At 38.7% G+C, this 22,794-nt stretch overlaps 1 protein-coding gene across 1 annotated transcript; it reads right to left on the bottom strand.

The window, feature by feature from the left end:
- Positions 1-8,401: 8,401 nt before the first annotated feature.
- On the bottom strand, positions 8,402-16,983 carry LOC117992692 (uncharacterized). Its single transcript, XM_034980402.1, has 5 exons — positions 16,939-16,983; positions 16,009-16,175; positions 11,367-11,538; positions 9,557-9,652; positions 8,402-8,545 (listed from the first exon to the last, which is right to left on the bottom strand). Exons 1-5 carry the CDS (start codon positions 16,981-16,983, stop codon positions 8,402-8,404), a joined length of 624 nt encoding a protein of 207 aa, XP_034836293.1.
- Positions 16,984-22,794: the final 5,811 nt, after the last annotated feature.

The raw sequence follows: 22,794 nt of genomic DNA, 5'->3' as shown, positions 1-22,794 counted from the left end.
ATGGTACTTAGAAGTCTTATACCTATACCTAATACGATGGAGTGCACTGTGCACCGGAAAAATTGAATATTTTTATCAGATGATTTGTGTGAGACGCTCTAAGATCCAAAGCTAACAGCGATTAACGCCATGTGTGTACAATTTACATATTGATGTGCCTCCGGAAAACATACAGCATTTATGTATGAAGAAGCAATTATGTACTCACCGCATATATGCGCGCTTCATCCATAAACATGTATATTCCTATGCAATAATGTAGTTTACCTTACCGGATATAGGGGCGCTAGTGTCTCACCCAGCAAGGCAGTGAGCCGCTGCCATCTTGGATGTCATAGCGTTGTGTACTTTCGCCGCGTGCGCGTCGAATCTAAAATTATATCGTTAATCCGTCTTCCTTTGCAAAAAAATTATTTTCAATAAGTGCAATAAATGTGATAATACGGTGATCATGATATATATTTTCTTATTATTTCGTAATATTACCGTAGGGACATTTTGGTTGGACCCCACGTGCGCGAACAATGTCGATAGGCTACGTAAGCTAATCGATCTGGTGTTTCGCGCTTATTGGTGCCTGAGAGGGCTCTTGAAAAAGGGGATACCTCGACATCCAGCAGCGATTCAAGCAACGAGCAGGATTGAGAGTGACTCCCGAGAGAAACGGCGAGAAATTACCAGGTAACGATCGATCCTCGGATCGATGCGTTATACAACCAGGTGAGTTTTCTTACATATCTTATAATGCATTTACCATATTGTGTATCTAATGCAAATGAGATGCTAATTGAGAAACCAAATTAAACAAATGGCGATTTGGTTGACGAACGTGTCGACACCGACACCGAAATCTAAATCTGGATCTAGGTTTCTTTAATACAAATTTTGGCGAGGAAAAGTCCCAATGGCTACCTATAATCGGTTATTGAATCTATTTATTTTATGTACAAAGTTAATTGAGTGCAATTTAAATTTTACGCCAGTGAATCGAATGATAACATTTTATCTCGCCCACGTGGCGAGATGTTTGTTATAACAAGACATTGGTTAAATTGCTCATTTAAAGGGGTTTCGTAAACTGAAAATAACGGAGAACTGTACTCACTAAACAATAGCTAACACTTATTTGGCCCCACTGATGACATCATGGCCGTTACCACCATTGCTTTATTATACCAAACAGAACTCAGTTAAGAATCCAGATACCCCCTTTAATAAATGACTGAAACATTCAGATGATAAAGTCGCCCTTTGGTCTAAGTATCTCCTGCATTTTTATTCTTTTGAATATAATGATTAGCAATAAAGATGGTTAAATAAATAAATAACATTCAGCAAATCATCTTTGTCTTAAAAATTATCAGAACAAACTTTACAAATTGTTTGGGTAACAGGCGAATGTATAGCATAATATATTATGTAAGGCGCAGGAGATGAATATCAGACAGAATTTTCATGGAGATGTTTATTTTAAATACTCTAAGGAAATTTTGGATACGGTATTTGCATATGTCAAAAGTGAATGGTTTCTCAGTGATGGTTGAATGGAGGGTCTTCCACTGGAAGCCTCTCGGACCTCACATATCTGATATGTGAGGTCCGCACCCTTTGTTAGTTTTGGGTGTGATAACCATTTTAAATTATTGATTAAGCTGGAAAAGTACGTCAAATCATTGTGACGTCACATGCCAGTGTTTCATGGGGCCTCGCGTGCTGAGCGTGTGTTTTAACGCTTTATAGGATACTGATTTGACTAGTTGTCAAATACCGGATTGGCTTTTAACAATAGTGACGAGGTTCTTTTTGGATAAAGCAACACTCACTGCGTTTATGCAATCCCCTGGTGGCCCATATTTATAAATATTACAGCTATAAATGCCTACAATTGAAAAACCTATCCAACACAATATGTTACAGGTTATGTAATGACATTCTAATATCGTTGGCAAGCTTTTGATGCAAACAGTTTTTGTAAATGTCAATTACGGTATTTCGAATACCCTAATACAAGAAACTACCCCCGGTAATGCCCACAAAACAAATAATGCAACATGCAACCTGGTCACCTGTCACGACTTAAATGACACAAGAATTACTGGACCAAAACTAGTAGAAGTGGTTCACAAGGAAATGCCCAGTTTTATCCCCGAGCTTTTTCTGCGGAAGGAAAACGTTGGATCGATGCGTCTGATTTTCGACCCCTCGAGAACGAAACAAATTTGTGAAACAAAACTATCCCGTCTGATTTGTCATACCGGTTCGTAGCTTTCTACAACAAAAGTTGGACAACCTGTCTAATTTTTGGGTCTGGCGGCAGCGCCCCACCTGTAACATGCTCGGTTGCGGAAACCTTGCATGCGAAGGAATGTCGAGTGCTAGTCTACCTAGACGACTTCCTTCTGGTCAATCAAGACCAATCCAAGTTATGTCTTCAGGCTGCGGAAGCCGTGAGGCACTTGGAACTTCTGGGCTGGCAATTCTGGTCAACTAAGACCAATCCAGGTTATGCCTTCACGCTGCGGAAGCGTGAGGTCCTTGGAACTTCGGGGCAGGGGGATCAATTACCAAAAGCCAACGTCCATACCATGTTGAAGACACCGGTTCTCGTCCGATCACCGAAGTTAAGCAACATCGGGATCAATTACTAAAAGTCAATTCTAACACTCACACAAGACCTACAATACCTGGGTATTCGTTGGCAGACTATAAGAAAATTCAATGTTCTTGCCCATAATAAAGAGTAAAAAACTATCAACGAGACCTTTGAGAGAATTATTACTGAAAATATCTGAAATCACTCTTCACGAAATGCAACGGTTGCTAGGACAGTCAGACTTCGCCAGTTTAGTAACTCCCAGAAGCAGACTACATTCTGATCAGATCCAAATACGCCTCAAACGTTTCGATAATATGTTTTAGACTGCTGAATCCACAATCGTGGAACAGGGAATGACATGGCGGCGCGGAACCACATGTCTCAGGCTGCCAATATGTACACCTAAAACCTGCCATCCACTGCTTGGCGAATAATGCCTCTGATTGGCTTTTAGTGCCCAATTAAACGGGAAATTAATGCCAGAAACTTGGTGAGTGCATCAAAAATGATAGCACAGCAATAGAAGGAACTTTATGCAGTTATAGTGGCAATTGAAGACAGCACAAGAACTCTGTAAAAATCGCAAGTCTTAGTTCAATCGAACACTCATTCGTTCACTCACTCGTTCGTTCTAACGTTCATTTTAATGAACAAAGTCGTGGGTTTTACTGATTCTAACAATCGAACTCCCGCACATAACAGATTACATTATTGGCTCAAGGCTGTCACGAGGAAAACCTCCCACAGAGTGTCATCTTTTCCCTCAAGCGCCGTCCGAGATCGATTTGGTTGCAGCACAACAGATTACTGTAGTAGGGAATAAAGATGGTGTGATGTCTTTATCGACTGCAAAGATTGATCGGCAAGTTATAGATGCTTTCAACAGGTCATTGAGACATCAATTTAGCATGGGTGTTTTCTTCTCCAAACTAATTGCCAAAAGTACTGACTTACTTGAACAAGTGCAGCTGGGGTGTACTTAAATGTGGCTCAAATGAACTATAGAACCTATCAGGGACTCTGATAGATGTCACGACATTAGTGTCCACCAGACATTTACACGGAAGCTGAAAAAATTGAGGATGGGTGCCCAAATAAAGGAGTAGTCTATACGAGAAGTAAAGAACAGGTGCTTGTTGGAAGCAATTTTTGTCCTACCTACCTACCAGACATCAAAAATGGTTAAACTGGTGCGAAACCTGGTGGCGGTTAACTTTCTATGATCCACATGTGGACACTAGGCAATTATTGACGTGGCTAAACTCAAAATTACTAAACCATTTATCATACAGGACCTTAAGGTAGAGCTCAAGCGCTAACTACAGAAGCTCTCATTTAAGCACACACTTCCCGAGATATCTAGACGAACCTATATGGACAATTGTTGCCCTGGAACGAAGGGTTGACAACTGAAAGTCTGTGTCACCGGGAAAAATATATTATATACTTTATTTGGCCCAAAGACTGACACTCACTCTTAACATAAATACGGATGGACACTTTCAAAACATAATAGTATAACAGAAAACATAATTCTCTATTAATGTACTAGTATACTACAGTAGTACTACATGTATGTCTTTGACACAGGAAAATAGGTCAAGCAGAATGAAGTTAAGAATTTAAATATATTGTAATCTTTTTATCACCAACTGTAATGAAACTGAAGCCGCATCACGTACTGTAATAGATCACTGGAACAGTTCAGTTCTTAAGCAATTTGGCAGCATTCCTGTATCCCCAGGGATTCATCAGTGGATCAACAGTAGTTTCTTTGGGGACAGATAACCAATCAATGGACGATATACTCGTATCTCGTGGTAACTGGAGATTACCAGACACTCTTGTTGAAATCATTATTGCCCGGAGGAGATCTCAAAATAACTGAAGCTTATTTTTCAATATAATCATTATATGGTCCGGTTTGAGTTTTAGTAATCCTTATCAAAATTACAGACATAAATCATTTAAATTGTTTGTCTTTTAGACATTATATTTTAACTTATTAACCCTGGTTAGAAATAACAATAACTTTAATAGGTGACAATGAATGAAGGGGACGTGGTTATTTGATCTTACTTAACGATTAATATTTTTGTTATTCAATTGACAGATTAACTCCCTTTGATTCATCATAGCGTTGTGGGTAATACATTTCACCAGCAGATAACAAACACGTCTTCATACATAAATGCTGTATGTTTTCCGGAGGCACATCAATATGACGGTTTTACATTACAATAAAACCGATATTATGTGCCGAGAGGGAAAACATACAGCATTGCAGGAACTTCTTCCTGGTGAAGACTATGACATCCAAGATGGCAGCGGCTCACTGCCTTGCTGGGTGAGACACTAGCGCCCCTATATCCGGTAAGGTAAACTACATTATTGCATAGGAATATACATGTTTATGGATGAAGCGCGCATATATGCGGTGAGTACATAATTGCTTCTTCATACATAAATGCTGTATGTTTTCCCTCTCGGCACATAATATCGGTTTTATTGTAATGTAAAACCGTCATAATATCAGCGGTCAGGCAACTCAAAAAACCAAGATCAAAACAAGAAAGAAAGATTTTTATGCAAATGTACTTTCATAAGGTATTATTAACTAGCTGCCCCGGCGAACTTCGTACCGCCTAACAGTCGATTCTTTTTCAGGATTTTTTTAAATTTTTCTTTCCGTAAAAACCATCATCGTACTTCAAGGAATATTATGAAAAAAGAATTAGCGAAATCGGTTCAGCTGTTCTCGAGATTTTCGATCAGCAACACATTTTAGCGATTCATTTTTATATATAGAGATAGGACCATGAGAGAGTCATCTGTATTGCGTAATAGCTTTGTTATTGTTTTATTGTGCTATGCTTTACTAGATGATTGCAAAATATCCTACATAATTACAATAATTTACATTCAAATTCTAATGTAACCTTGATACGTCAGGAAAATGGTTAGGAAAAAGATAAAGGAAATAATTATATTACACTGAATGTCAACAGTAATTATTGTTGTACTATTTTCATATAATACTAGCTGATGCCACTGATGCCCAGCGTGAGTTGCAATGCAACTCGCGCGCCATCTATTGTTTGTTCACGATGCTACTAGTGCTATTTATGTCAGAAACCTTCGTAATCGTGCATGTATCAACAGCAATAACAGTACCAGTACAAAGTTTTAACTCGATCGAATGAATGAACGAACGAACGAACAACAAACAAAAAACGTTGCGCTCGCGATCAGTCGGCCCAACCTTTCCAAGTAAGCCTAATGCTTTTCCCGCACCTGCCGACTACACGTGAGACACTAAATGTAGCATGCACCTCTACGACTGCCTAATGCACCGCATGCATGCAATTTGAACTGCGAACTTTATGAGATATGCGGCTGGCCTTTCGACAATTGAATTTGAGACGTCGAGAACTTAGGTCCCGAATCGAATTGAAACTTCCTACTTCGGTAGTGGTTTTGGGAAATAAATCTTTCCTTTTTGTTCTTTACTGTTTGGAACTCCTCGAGTATGTAGGTTGGCGCAGTCAATTTTGCGGTAAAAGACCTGATATCTATATTTTTCCCTGGCATGTGGAGGAAGGTTTTAGCTTTGTCAGCCCCCAGGTTTTCCGTACAAAGTTCTTCAAACTTTCCAGAAATATACGTTACTATTTCTGTTATTATGATGCATTTTATATTAGTTAGGTAGCGTTATTTTCTTGCCTTCCTTTTTACAGGAAAAAAACGTTATGGAACTTTTCAGTTAACGGGTAGTTTTATCGAAGAAGTTTACTGAAATAAGTAAAAATTTTGTTGCTAATGGTAAAAGTTTGATAGAATAAACTAGATACTTACGAAATACCTATCGATGGACTTTTCATATTTTGTTGGTCTTCACATAATTTTACATTTTGGGATAATAGACGATGGTCCCAAGGTCCCAAAAACCGAAATCCATGCGAATGAAGTCGCAGGCATCGTCTGGTTTACAATATTATGCCATGTAGGTACCTATATGTAAGTGCTGGAGCGATCTGCGAGTCAGACACAAAATTTCTAAAGCGGGGTTCCCAATAAAAAAAAATCCGGAAGCTACGGTGAAGTTGTTTCAGTTTTCATAATAAAGCGGTCTACCACATCGTTCCTATATGACACTAAAGTTTATAAATGGACCACTATCTATGTGTGTCACAGCCCATCTGGCGGAGTCCATTCATTCGCACGATGCCAAAGCATAACTGAAAGCAATATTCATTAACACTGCAGTGTGGTCGGCACTTTACAGAAAACTAATCGGCCAACCACCGGAACAAGTGGGGACATGTTTTAGAATTTTGTTAGAATTGTCTGACATGTTTTGCATGTGTATATTTAGTTTGAAAGCCTATCTATTAAATCTCTCAATAAGGTAATATAGAGATTGAATTTTCAAAAATCCTTATCCTTAGCGGATGTTTACGTCATAATAGCTATCTGCGTGTGTGCGTTGATAGATCAGTCAGTCAGTCAGTCAGTCTTTTACTTTTATATGTTTATATTTTATTGCACACCCGCGAGGCACTTCACTTCTATTACATATGATTTTGAATTCAGTGGTTCAGTGGTTCTAGTAATAAAAATTCAATTGGAAAAGCAATGTAATACCTCAGCGACAGTTTGCTGGGCGTCAGGAATATTTCACAGACCACAGCGTTGCCGCTGCCGCGGTTTTTGTGCGAAAAAATCTGGCCAAGTGAGAGTCAGGCTCGCGCACCGAGAGTTCCGTACTACAGTCGTATTTTTCGACATTTTGCACGATAATTCAAAAACTATGATGCATAAAAATAAATAAAAAATCTGTTTTAGGATGAATATGATACCCCACTTGATATATTATCTTACTTCGAAGATTGAACATACTAATTTTTATTAATACATATTTTTTTTGTGTGATGTATGTTCACGGTTTTTAGATTTTCCCCTTATGTCTGCTATAAGACCTACCTACCTGCCAAATTTCATGATTCTAAGTCAATGGGAAGTACTCCGTAGGTTTCTTGACCGACAGACAGACAGACAGACAACAAAGTGATCCTATAAGGTTCCTCCTTTTAAGGTGTTTCCTTTTAAGGTAGGTACGGAACCCTACAAAGTGTCAATGTAGCACAAACAGTCTCGCCAGTAATTTGGAGAGTGTCGGACAGTTGCCGGCCTACATTTCGCGACACTTTTACTCTTTAAATCTCACTTTAAATGTTGCAAAACTTTAGTAGTTTTGTTGGGGCTCAATTAATCAATAGCTCAACGGTTGACGGTCAGAATGGCTGACCACTTTGATTATAAAATTTCTCCCTATTTATCGAGGTACTAATTATTTGATGTCAGGTACCAAATAGGTACTAAATCCTAGCATGGCTTAAGCTTCCAAATTCTCTGGTGGTCCAGCCATCCTGACGTTCACTGTCGGCCAGCGGTTCAAACCCCACCCTTTGCACTATTAGTCGTAATCTACTCCTAGCACAAGCTTTATGCTTAGTTGGATGGAAAAGGGGGATATTAGTTACGATTTACATGGCTAATTTACTTTTTTTTATTTTTTTTTTATTGAATTTTACTAAGGGTGCCTGTCCACTGAAGCGGAGCGGAGAGGAGCAGTGACGTGATAATTCTGAAAAATCTTGTTGGTCGAATAAACACAACTACCCTCCATTCCATTTCAGTGGACAGGTTTTTTCATAATTTTTCATGATCAACCCGTCGACGGTCCACTACTGAGAACAAGTCTCCTCTCATTGATAAAAGCTACGAAAATAAATCAAAATATTGTCAACCAAGGTTTTTAATTAGTTCTTTGAGATATCGGAGGTCCCTCTTGTCGTGAATTTCTTCTTCATCTAGTTCTGGAGCAGTGGTAGTCTTTGATCGCGTAGCGGTTGGTGACCCCGGTAGCTCCCACACGAATATTCGAACCTGTGTTGAAAATATAATATTATATTTAAAAAAATATATATATCTAATACTTTATTATAAAATACTAGCTGCCCCGGCGAACTTCGTACCGCCTAACAGTCGATTCTTTTTCAGGCAATTTTTCAATTTTTTCCCTCCGTAAGAACCATCCTCGTACTTCAAGGAATATTATAAAAAAGAATTAGCGAAATCGGTTCAGCTGTTCTCGAGATTTGCGATGACCAACACATTTAGCGATTCATTTTTATATATAGAGATAATATTTTACTGTATCTTGCTCTTGTATAAGCTGCGATAGCCTAGCAGTTAGGACGTCCGTCTTCTAATCGTAGGTCGGGGGTTCGATCGGGCACGCACCTCTAACTTTTCGGATGTTATGTGCGTTTTAAGTAATTAAATAGGTATCACTTGCTTTAACGGTGAAGGAAAACATTGTGAAGAAACCTGCGTGCCTCAAAGCTCTCCATAATGTTCTCAAAGGTGTGTGAAGTCTACCAATCCGTACATGGCCAGCATGGTGGACTATGGCCATGGCGTCAGCGTAGAGAATCGAGACAGTTTGGCATGCAGATAGCTATTATGACGTAGATATTTGCTAAGAAAGGATTGTTGAAAATTCAACCCCTGAGGGGGTAAAATAGGGATATGAAATTTGTGTTGACAAAGTCGCAGGCATAAGCTAAGCAGTTAAAAATAAAATTTTATTTCAAAGTTAACAAACCCGGACTTATGCAGTTTTCATTTTCGCAATTCTAAGGGTTTTAAATTAGACTAGCTTATGATCGCGACTTCGTCCGCGTGGACTACACTTTCAAACTCCTATTTCACCCCCTTAGGGGTTGAATTTTCAAAAATCCTTTCTTAACGGATGCCTACGTCATAATAGCTATGTGCATGCCAAATTTCAGCCCGATCGATCCAGTAGTTTGAGCTGTGCGTTGATAGATCAGTCAGTCAGTCAGTCAGTCACCTTTTCCTTTTATATATTTAGATAAACCGGAAGCTCTGTACCTTTCGATTTACAGTTCTAAAATTTTGAAGCAATTTCAGAGATGAACGTTTTTCAGTCGGATGCGATATTTGATATAAACGAACCGCGCGGTGAAACTGAAACAAATGATTTTGTTAATGATACATCATAAAATGATAGCCAGATTAATATTTATCTTTCCCCTCCAACTAAACGTGAAACTTGTGCTAGGAGTGGGTACGACAATAGTGCAACGAGAGGGGTTTGAATTGAACCACCGGTCTACCTTTCAGATTTCAATCCGTTGAGCCTTTGAAGAAGAAAAAGTAAAGTGTTTGTTATAAGTAGAAGTGTTCATAGTGCTCAGTCAACTTGTAATATTTTATTCAGGTGAAATGGAAGCACAAACTAGAAGCGGTTTCAGCCGACCTCGTCTTATTTAAAGTAGAACATTTTACCGGTAATGAAACATAAATAACTCTTCATTGCTTGTCCATTTCTTTCCACAGAGAATTAAATTCTCTCCCTACCTCCATATTATAAATGCGAAAGTGTGTTGGGCATCATTTGCAAAACTACGTCAGGTCTGCGAGTTGTGCTACCACAAAACCAAATCAAAGTCTACAATTGAGTATGTCCTACGTCTGTAATGACAAATGGACTGGATACGTGGACACTGATAGTTCGCCTCGTCCACAAATTAGCCACTCAGCGCGCTATCGAGTGAGCTATGTTGGGTGTGTGCTCAGGGATAAAATTGGAAGCAAAATCAAAGTGACTGGCATAGCTCAAAGGCTTGGCAAGATAAAGTGGCAGTGCACGTTTTTTTTATTTTTTTTATTCGTTATAGGCGCACGCTTGACCACGATCACACCTGATGGAAAGTGATGATATGACCTAAGATGGGACGCGTTTGCCTAGAAGGTGCCTATTCACTCTTGTTTTAAAGATACCCGGATTATAATTGACAGGAAACACTGATCTAGGAAGAGTACTCCAGTGCACATGGGTTATGTTTGATGCAGAACCGGCGGTGGATGGAGCAGACGTCTTCTGATTGGAGACCGCGTGCCAGTAAGCACTAAGCGCAGTGTAGCGATCTTTAGTCCACTGGACAGGTGGCCCCAAGAAGGTAGCGGGAAGCGGGAGGATGTGGAAGCCACTTTAGGCTGCGTCATCATTTGCCAGCAAGTTTAATTGCAGCCAAGCACTAGTATTAAACTGTGATAGGACGTCCGCCTCCTAATCGGAGGTTGGGGGTTCGATCCCGGGCACGCATACCTCTAACTTTTCGGAATTACTTGTTTTTTAAGAAATTGGTGAAGGAAAACATCGATCGAGCAGACGTCTTCTGGAGTGGAGATCGCGTGCCAGCAGCAGTAAGCGTAGTGTAGGACCACCATTAGTCCACTGGACAAGTGGCCTCAAGAAAGTTGCGGGAAGCAGGTGGATGTGGAAGGCACTTTAGTCTGCGTCATCATTTGCCAGCAAGTTTAATTGCAGCCAAGCACTAGTATTAAGCTGTGATAGCCTAGTGGTAAGGACGTTCGCCTCCTAATCGGAGGTCAGGGGTTAGAGCCCGGGCACGCACCTCTAACTTTTCGGAGTTATGAACGTTTTAAGTAATTAAATATCACTTGCTTTAACGGTGAAGGAAAACATCGTGAGGAAACCTGCATGCCTGAGAGTTCTCTATAATGTTCTCAAAGGTGTGTGAAGTCTACCAATGCGCATATGGTCAGCGTAGTAGACTATGGCCAAAACCCTTCTCACTCTGAGACGAGACCCGTGCTCTTAGTGAGCCGGCGGTGGGTTGATGATGATGATGATGACAATATTTAATAAAAATACCCTCTCCAAAAGACACCAGGTGTCTCTATAGTTCTGTAGGAAGACCAGTGGAGTTAGCACGGCTGCATAGAATGATGCCTCTTTATCCAGTAGGTCGTCTCCTTCCGACATGCTGTGCACTGTTGCTCTGAACTTGCGCAAAAACGCCGAGTTAGAGTGGTCCTTGTCAAAGCTAAAAAGGTAAAGTTTTACCTACTTACATGATTGAAATCAGTAGCCCTATATACTATTACTAATATACTATTTTACGTCACACCAAACGTTGCTAGAATTCGAACGTCGAAACACTTCTGCGTTATATTAAACTGGATCTTAATTGCCTTGTTTTAAAGCTCAAGTTTATCTACACATCTACAGCCAGCGCTCCAAGCGGAAACGTTGCGAAATTAAAATCAGTGGCATTGAATTTTTGACTTCAATTCAAGGCTCTTTAGGTCCATTTTACTTTGATGTTTTTGTGTTTCGATTCTCGAATTCTAGCAACGTTTGGTGAGACGTAAAATCTTATACTACGGGTACAGTACCCTTATCAGTAAACTTAATATAAATGCGAATGTGTGTTTGTTTGTTGGTTTGTTGGTTTGTCCTTCAATCACGTCGCAACGGAGCAACGGATCGACGTGATTTTTTGCATGGGTATAGTTTAAGACATAACATAGGCTACTTTTTATCCCAGAAAATTAATGAGTTACCACGGGATTTTTAAAACCTAAATCCACGTGTACGAAGTCGCGGGCATCAGCTAGCAATATCTAAAAACCAGTTAAGTGCGCGTCGGGCTTGCATACAAAGGGTTCCGTACCATCGTACAAGAAATAACACTTTTTTTGTGATGTAACCACATTTTCGTGGTTTTCCGAAAGCCGCTTTTAAACGGATGGGTTGTGAAAATATAGCAGAGAGATAGATGCAGTTTCGTATTTGCAATATTAATATGGATGACTAACTAACGCTCGCGACTTCTTCTGCGTGGACTACACAAATTTCAAACCCCTATTTCACCCCCTTAGGGGTTGAATTTTAAAAAATACTTTCTTAGCGGATGCCTACGTAGTAATAGCTATCAGCATGCCAAATTTCAACCCGACCCATACCTACAGTAGTTTGAGTAGTGCGTTGATAGATCAGACAGTCACCTTTTCCTTTTTAACCGATTTCAAAAAAAGGAGGAGGTTCTCAATTCGACTGTATGTTTTTTTTGTATGTTTGTTATATATATTTAGATAAACTTTCACAACACAAAACCGACGAAGTATTCTTGCCAAAAATACATCTTTCGAAATTTGGGTCACGTTACACGTCAGTATTTAGGCAGTTCCAAGTGGCTTTCTGCCCCTTATTGTATCTACTCTCGGCACTGACCTCTACTAATACAAGTGCGCTGGACTTGCAATTGCCGACCTGTTTTTACAGCAATTTGATTTTCCCCGTTTTGGCCCTGATAGCAGCAGTGAGCGTCATGTGACGTTCTCGGAACTAAATGTTAGTAATGAGACATCTACAGTGCGACAAGGCTCTTTTGGCGCGTGGCGAAAATCTGAACTAACGTTGCTGTCAAGTGTCCCCTTTGTTCTTGTTTCAATAGTCAAGGAATAGTCTAAGCATTTGTTCTACAACTACACCCCCCTGTCAATGTCATTAAAGTGCCAAAAGTGCCTTGTCGTACTGTATATAGACATAAAACCAACACGACGACAGAGTGAACTAGAGTGAGAAAGCTCTCGGTTTGATCCTGAATCGACATCTGTCAAATATCAGGCATTTGAACACTAGGGCAGGAAGCAGGAGGTTTTGTTACAAGTTTCATATCTGTTGTGAACAGTGACGACGGTCATTTGACACAAAGTGTTAATTTTGATTCTCGGTACAATCGGTGAGGCGCTTCGAACCGGCACATAAAAATATGATGTACACAAAATAATGTAACACATTTAGTATGGCACACCGTTTCCAGCGTTGTATGTATATTGTGTCCATTTAAGTGACTCTCGGACGAAACAAAAGCCGTCTCATAATATGGGATGTCCACTCGACCCAGCGACCTTTTTATTTAAGCTGGAACATTTTAGCGTTAATGAAATATAAACAACGTTTCGTCGCTTATATAATTATTATGAAAATTGTGCGCGAAATAACTCATTGTATTATGTAAATCACTTACATACATAGGTCCATAGTAAATGTATTGTCCAAACGTGAAAAACTGGTTAGGTACTATAATTACAGAGAGACGTATCAAAAAATTCCTCTAAAAAAAGCAGTGATAGCCTAGTGGTTAGGACGTCCGCCTTCTAATCGGAGGTCGGGGGTTCGATCCCGGGCACGCACCTCTAACTTTTCGGAATTATGTGCGTTTTAATTAATTAAATATCACTTGCTTTAACAGTGAAGGAAAACATCGTGAGTAAACCTGCATGCCTGAGAGTCCTCCATAATGTTCTCAAAGGTGTGTGAAGTCTACCAATCCGCACATGGCCAGCGTGGTAGACTATAGCCAAAACCCTTCTCACTCTGAGAGGAGACCCGCGCTCTGTAGTAAGCCGGTGATGGGTTGATCATGATGATGATGATGATGTATCAAAAAATTAATAGTATTTTAATACTAGCTGAAGCCCGCGACTCCGTCCGCGTGGAATTCGGTTTTTAAAAATCCCCGTGGGAACTCTTTGATTTTCCGGGATAAAAAGTAGCCTATGTCACTCTCCACGTCTTTATCTATACCCATGCAAAAAATCACATCAATCCGTTGCACCGTTGCGACTTGATTGAAGGACAAACCAACAAACAAACACACTTTCGCATTTATAATAAGGGTACTGATTTTAAATACGAAAGTATGTCTGTTTGTCTGCTACCTTTCACCATTTCAAACACTGAACCAATCTTTACAGTTGAACAAAAGTTCAAGAAGATGCTTCATGTATATCCTGGAAAATCAAAGAGTTTCCACGGGATTTTAAAAACCTAAATCCACGTGGATGAATCTGCTATCAGTGTGCCTAGTGGGAGAATTTCCTACCTATTCGATCGCGTAAAAGTTAACTACGATTTGTATATAATTGAAACAGCGCCATCTAGTGCCAAGTAGGAGAAACATAAATAGGGAGTGCAAGTTTTTTACGTCCTCGGGACCGACTAATGTTTACCGACTCGCATTCGAAAGTGACAACGTGAGCGCACGTGATTGGTCGATTTAAGCATTAGGTGAGTGTGAGTTTCAAATTTGGACAACTTGCGAAGTAAATCGAGTAAACACGACGCTAACGCGATCAATAAGTTGTCACATAGATTTTTACAGTGAGAGTAGGGTGAGAACTAATAATAAAGACATTTATTTTCATTTAAGCGGTGATAGCTTGGGGTGAAGATGATGGTCTCCTAGTTGGTGGGTCCGGGGTTCAATCCCGCGCATGCAACTCTTACTTTTCGGAGTTATATTTGTGTTTTAAGGAATTATAATATTATATCCCTTGCTTTAACGGTGAAGGAAAACCCGTACTTGTCAGATTTGCATTCTGCGAGAAGAACCGTACTCAGTAGTGGGTCGGCTATGGATTGATGATGATGATGATGATGATGATTTTCAATTAACTTTTGTGTGACCATGGCACTTACTTAAACTAATATTATTAAAAAGTCTTGTGCAGTCAAAACTACTTTTAATTTACTTTTCTAGGCTCTAAAATAATTTTAAAAATGTGTTCATAAACATACCTAATTAGTTTTCTAAATCACATATAGATGACGCTGTTGTCATTAACTTACAGTTTTGCTCAAAAAATTATTAAAATATCTTGTACGATGGTGCGAAAGCCTTCGTGTGCGAGTACGACTCGCACTTGACCGGTTTTTAAATAATGAAATCAAATTGTCTTCATTTTTAATACATAATGATGACGTACACAGTAGACACTAGGACCTACCTACCTACAAAGACGATGATTTCAAAACATAAACATAGACAGTAGATATAACCAGTTTAATTTTAATAGACAGCTGCTTCCATACAATCACTTCATAGAAATTTCATTCTAAATTTGGTTGGTTTATATCACGACGCCAACAAAAATAATAAACGCCATTCACGGTGAGTACACGCGTATGGGCTGGTTAGCTTCGGTGGTAACTCACACTCGCTTGCTCGCGATTCTCGATGCGTTTGAGGTTAGCTCGATTAACGCAGTAGTGAAGTCATTTGAATAATTTTGTGGAACTCCCACTCGGCACACAGTACCCGTAGTACAAGATTTTACGTCTCACCAAACGAAACCAAATTCGAGAGTCGAAATACTTCCGCGTTACAGTAAAATGGACCTAAACAGCCTTGAATTGAAGTCAAATATTCAATGCCACTGATTTTAATTTCGCAATGTTTCCGCTTGGAGCGCTGGCTGTAGAAGTGTAGACAAACTTGAGCTTTAAAACAAGGCATTTAAGATCCAGTTTACTGTAACGCGGAAGTATTTCGACTCTCGAATTTGGTTTCGTTTAGTGAGACGTAAAATCTTGTACTACGGGTACAGCTAGTTATAGAATAATAAAGCTAAATGGGCCGTGAAAACATAGCAGACAGACAGACACTTACGCATTTATAATAATATTAGTATGGAAGTATGGATATATTTAGGTATGGATAACTTACTATGGCAATATAGCATGGAATCTCTTATTGATATCTCTACTGGAGGGATGGACGCGCAAGCAGGCCTCGGCGGAAAATTCAGGCCTCTTCGCACTACGGTACATGAAGTTATCCTCGCGAGAAAATTCGTAATCCGTTTCATCCAAATCCGTAGTGTTTGAGGGCCACTAAAATATTAGTAGTAATATGAAAATTAATGAATAACCATGAGCGTACCTACCAGCCACTAAAAAAATAGTAGCCCCGCAAGCGCGTGGTAGCCATTTTAGTGACGTCAGCACCAGACTGAAGTTTCGAGCTGATGGTATATTTTTATTTCGGCTGACGTCAAAATGACGTCATTTCAATGTTAATGATACATGGTTCCAGCGCAATAGCAATTGCGGGACATATACCTTCATGAAATACCAATAGGTGTCTAGAGGAATTTTCTTTCAATTGAACCTCTGTTATTTTAATACCAACAGTTTCACTTTAAAGTGGAATAGGTATTGATGGGTACTTACAGTTTTGATATAATATGTATTATCTATAAGTTCTTCTCAGCCATTTCAGGCGAATTTCAGCCGCGGCGGCCAACCTCCAACCAACCAAATGACACTAGATACATATTTGCTAACTGCGTAGAAGATTTTGTAGAATAATGTATGTAATAATGCAAACACAGGTGCAGTCTTTATTCCCTCACGTCACAGTGCAGTGGAACGCCAATCCGACACGACCGGAGAGAGATCAAGCGCAGATCAACGGCTCTACAGTACGCGGCAGAAAGTTATGTACATCGACCTTTAGAAGGAGATAGTAGATTTGTAGAGCATTTGTGCGTGTAAGCGCGGGTGACGAGCGGGTGTGCGAGGCGTTCCCCCGGGTCGTACCCCGATTGCCACCTCGACCTGTCGCGAACTATATCTTACATATACTTTAACTTACGATCAACAAAACCCAAAGTAAGACATGGTACGTCCGAGACTCCATGTCCACAGTTTTAATTCATTCATTGTAAAATTACACTTTTAGGTTATTATGTCAATTTTGAATCTCCAATATGGTATAGGTACATTTTATTATTATTATGAATTATATTAGAATTATTATAAATCACCCAAATACAAAACAACCTGTTTGAAAACTTTAACTGTCAAAAATGTATAACGCGTAAAATTTAACTCCTCACGCGCCATTTTAATTTGATGTGTCAAATTTCAGGTCAAAAGTACGATATTAGTCGTAGACGGAGTAAAAAATCTAGACAAAGGAACGTTTGATTTCTCATTCATACTAAAAAGAGAGCACAGATAAAGTTACTAATGTGATAAACAGAGACGCAGCTAACCTATTTTTTGTCCCTTATCGTGTAACCGGGTTTTTTCAAGGACTACAACTTTAGTTTCAAAACAAATTTTGAGAATTCGTGTCGTCATTGTTACTTGTTTTCACATACATAAACTTTTAATACAAATGTTGTTGATCGGTTAGTACAAATATTGACTACGAAACAATGGTAATTGTCGTGTTATTCATCGTTACGTCGTGCTATCGCTATCTCAGATGCGGTTACACATAACACAGTACTTTAGTCTAACTTTTTTACTCAGTCTACGATTTTAGTCCTTATTTTAAAGGTGAACAGTGGCTCTACCGCGGTTGTTTGATAGCTACAATGTCACGATCGCAATCATCTCTGAATGCTCGCTCACTATTGGCTACAATGCATTGTTGCAACAAGAATCGATCGCACAAATTCAGCCAATCAGAACAATTGAGATTGTAATAATGATTGATGCAGGTTTTAGACAATCGCCTTACCGTACTTTTGACATGACAGTTGACCCATACAGTTAAAATGACGCGTGAGGAGTCATTTTGTGCGGACTATAAATTGTTATTTTGGTTTTGACATGGTCTTGACAGTGCCTTATACAGATAAAAAATCTACGACAGCAATGTTGCGTCAAGGTCCATGGTAGCGATGCTTCATCAAAAAAGTCTAAAGTTAGGTTTATTATAATGAATTTGAGTAAGGCCGGGCTCTCACAGGCTTGTAAGGGCCACACCAGACCTTTGTTATTTTATAAAAGCTGAAAGTTTCTCTGCGCATTGTTCTCAACACAGTGTAAGGTTATTTTTAAAAATTGATTTGAATCGTCTATAATTTTTTTTTATTTTTTTATTTTTTATTCAGATACAAGTTAGCCCTTGACTGCAATCTCACCTGGTGGTAAGTGATGATGCAGTCTAAGATGATAGCGGGCTAACCTGGAAGGGGTATGGCAGTTTTTATTAAACCCATACCCCTTTGGTTTCTACACGGCATCGTACCGGAACGCTAAATCGCTTGGCGGCACGGCTTTGCCGGTAGGGTGGTAACTAGCCACGGCCGAAGCCTCCCACCAGACCAGACCAGAAATTTAGAAATTATAAAATTCCAAACCCCTGCCAGGAATCGAACCCGGGACCTCCCACTATTAAGACCACAGCGCTCACCACTGCGCCAGGAAGGTCATCAGAAAAGTATAAAGTGTACTTTTTTATATTTTTTGGGAATAGTATTAGAAATCACGTCATGCATTGCCAGACAGTCAAAGTCAAAGTCAAATTCAAAGACAAAGTCAAATGATTTATTCAAAATAGGTAATAAATTACTGTTTTTGATAGTCAGATGTTGGCTTTGTAAGATATAGTGGTGATAGTTATTACGCAAACTTAAAACTAAAGCTACGAGGGTTCCAAACGCGCCCAGGTCTGAGAAGAGCCCACAACAAACTCAGCCGGGTATTACTTAGTATCGTGGAACCCTGTGCCAAACACACCCTTTAGTTTTAGTTTAAGAGTCTGGCAGGGGGCTGCCATGATAGTCGGAAGAATATTCAAGAATCAAGCGACAAACAGAATAGGCTAGTTGACACTTTTTTTAAGTTGGTCTTAAATGGTTAATATTTGTCCTATTAGATCAAAAAAATTAACACTATATTTTTTTGCGCCCTAAAAACCGTAAAACTTTAATTTAAAAATATATTTTTCTTAGACAGCTGAAAACACTGTCGGCCATGTTTGACCGATAGATTATCTGTGCTCTGACGTCATGCATTTGTAAACAACAGCATAACCTCCCAAAGTTTAATAAACATGACTTCTATACTAGTTTACATGAAAACTATAGTAAATATCGTTATTGTATCATCCGAGAATGTAAAAACGCATCGATAAAGACCACAGGAAAGTTGTGGATTAGAGTGCCCAGTGAAATAAATATACGTAACACGCGAAGACTTGCTTAAAGGGATCCTATATGACTAACGACTGTTGTAAGTCTTACTTAATAACTTATTCAATTTATAAAGAGAAAACGATATTTTTTTACGTTTACTATGATTTTTTAGAAATATATAAAAACTAGCTTATGCTCGTGACTTCGCCCGCGTGGACTTCATAAATTTCAAACCCCCATTAACCCACTCAGGGGTGGAATTTCAAAAAATCTTTTCCTAGTGGATACCTTCTCTTTACCTACAAAGAACACACCACTAAATTTCATGTATCTAGGACCAGCTGTTTAGATGTTTAGGCTGTGCGTTGATATATAAGTGAGTCAGGACTTTAAATTTTATATATATGGATACTACGTTAGTCCCCGCGTGACATAGGGATGACATTTCTTTGTTTACATATTTAATGACGTCACATCATGGCTGACAACGTTTTCTGCGTTTCAAATAAAAATAAAAACTGTATTTTTTTAAATTGGATTTATATATCCATCCTGCGTTTTTAATAATTGTTATTGATATATTTCGTTGTCTTAAGCAAAATACTATAATAAATAATCATTTATTGGATGAAATTAGATATGAGTCAAGTAGCCTATTTCCCGCTGTATTGAGTTTAAGGAAAGTTTTAGATTAGATGGGTACTAATGTAGCAATCCAATCACATACATGTAACCACATGTTACTTACTCGATTTGCGTCAAAGTGTCATAAAAGCTCGCCAGATTTCTCACGAGCATTACGAATAAGTGAATTTAACTAACTTTTGACGTGTCGGGACGCATCGGGACATTTAGTTAGCTAATCCGACTAAGTTACAGTACCGGGCAGGAAACATTGTAGGTACATCGATCTTTATGAAGGGATAGCGGTTTCGTAGAGCGTTGTCTCTGTCGTTGAGACCGACAAAACGTCACATAGGAGTGCCAGAGACACCGCTCTACAAAGCCGAAATCTCATTGTTAAGGTCAATGTACAATATTTCTTGCCGGCTGCTATAGTGCTCTCCATGGTCGGTTGAAATCGAGCGTGAGAGCATGCTATTCCCCCCGATATCCCCTTCCTGATGTTGGATTTTTTTGGTTCAGATTTAAATTAAATAAATAAATTATCAAACCATGATAAGATATTACTTACCATTTATTATAATATAATAGTAAGTATATTAAATTATATAATATACTATAATATATTAAAATACAAAAGAATATTTTAATAATAATACTTAATTATTTACTCTTATGAATACCTATTAGGTATGTGAAAATATTCATATTTTCTTTTTTCACATGAGGAAAATTTTGGAGAAATAATTTTTTGTTATATCCATGACTCTTTCAAATCCAAATGAATTTGTACCATTTTCAACTTTTGTCATGCCGATGGCCTGAAAAAATCAAGACATACTTACTTCATGAAGAGTCGTTATTTCAGAAAAGATACATTACTTCTTTGTATTCTGGAACTTGTTTTTGGATTTTGTAGCCTGAATATCTAACTATTGTTCATGCTTAGGGTATCTTAAATGCTTAATCTCATTATAGTAGAAAGATAACATGAGGACAAGATGAACACATATATTTTGTAAGTTCGAATCTAACTCGCTGGTCATATTATATTACAGTGAAATTATACTAAAACCAGGTATACTTATCATTCTATGAAAAAGTTAATTCTTGGGTTTTGTTTCTACATTTTAGAACATAAAAGTACTCACCATCATCACCATCATCATCATCAACCGACAGACGTCCACTGCTGGACAAATATCTCTTACCTTAGGGACTTCCATACGCCACGGTCTTGTGCCGCCTGAATCCAGCGGCTCCCTGCGACTCGTCTGATATCGTCCGTCTACCTAGTGGGGGTCTTCCAACGCTGCGTCTTCCGGTGCGAGGTCGCGATTCCAGCACCTTGAGACGTCCAACCCAACGTCTCGGTTTTACGAACTATGTGCTCTGCCCATTGCCACTTCAGCTTCGCAACCCGTTGAGCTATGTCGGTAACTCTAGTTCTCTTACGGATCTCCTCATTCCTGATTTGATCACGTAGAGAAACTCCAAGCATAGCTCTCTCCATCGCCCGCTGAGTGACTCTGAGCTTTCTTATGAAGCCCACCAAAAATATAAAATACTCACCAAGAAAAACAAAAGTACTATATTAAATATCAATTTTCCAAACATCTTGCTATCTTGCACACGGTGAAATAATTGTAACAAACCTTTTTGAGTGCAATTTGTGTAACTAATCTTCGTGATACGGTTATATAAGCGTGAATTATTAAAGAAACGTGTAATTAATTTTGCGTGCAATTTGCGTAACTTATCTTTTTAATACGGTTATTCAAGCGTGAATTAAAGAAACGTGTAAATGTAATATTTAAAATATTTTTTTTTCAATGATTAAATTAAATTTTTTATTTTACTTACTAAATTAAACGATTGATTCTGCGAGAATTGTATCTAGAAACTGCTAAAAATACTACAAATATAATTTTTAGGAATCTGAAGAAAATCTATAACTGAAAGGTATATTTTCATACATTTTACGTGTCCAGATAGGTACCTATTGGTTCTATAACGATTTTTCGGATTATGTGAAATCACTCCAATATAAATTGTATGCATACTCTATAATCATTAGAGTGCTTAGATAATAATTATATTGTGAATCCATTAGAGTCTAATGCATTCACAATACATTACCTATGTACCCAGTTTCGTCATATTCGTAATAATTATATCATGAATTTTTATTTCTTTAGTTATCTACTAAAATGGTTTAAGTTTGAAGTGTCAATTTAGTCTCTTCATAACTTTAACTTAGTTAAGTTACTGTAACGTGCTGTAAATTAGTAACATTAGCACCAAGACTGCACATTTTCGAGAATTTAATATCGTCTTTATTTTGAAGACGCTGCCTCCAAACGTCCGTCCTAACATCTGTTATTAACGTCATACAAAACGCCTCAGATGTAGGGTGACTGTGTTCCTAAATGTTTTGAGACTGAGTTCAATCTAATAGTTTTTAAATCCATCCATACTATCCATACTAATATTATTAACGAAAAAGTGTGTCTGTCTGCTAGCCTTTCACGGCCCAACGGTTCAACCGATTTCGACGAAATTTGATACAGAGTTATCTTACATCCCGGGGAAGGACATAGGCTACGTTTATCCCGGAAAATCAGAGTTCCCACGGGATTATTAAAGGCCCATCAGTTTAACCCGTGGTACAGAGGTAGCTTACATCCCGGAAATCGACCTAGGCAACTTTTTATCCCGGAAAATCAAATAGTTCTCACGCGATTTTTGAAAACCTAAATCCACGCGGACGAAGTCGCGGACATCATCTAGTCATCTTTAAATAGTCACAGAAAGAGTTTTATTTCATAGACTCACTACCACAGACTATATAAATAAATTTGGATTTTTTATTTTGCGCTCAATAACTAATAGCTGTGATAGCCTAATAGTTAGGACGTCCGCCTTTTAATCGGAGGTCGGGGTTCGATCCCTGG

This window comes from Maniola hyperantus, chromosome 22 (assembly GCF_902806685.2).
Source record: "Maniola hyperantus chromosome 22, iAphHyp1.2, whole genome shotgun sequence".
Lineage (NCBI taxonomy): Eukaryota > Metazoa > Arthropoda > Insecta > Lepidoptera > Nymphalidae > Maniola > Maniola hyperantus.
The sequence above is the reverse complement of the archived record's forward strand: the minus strand, read 5'-3'. Positions and strand labels throughout refer to the sequence as shown.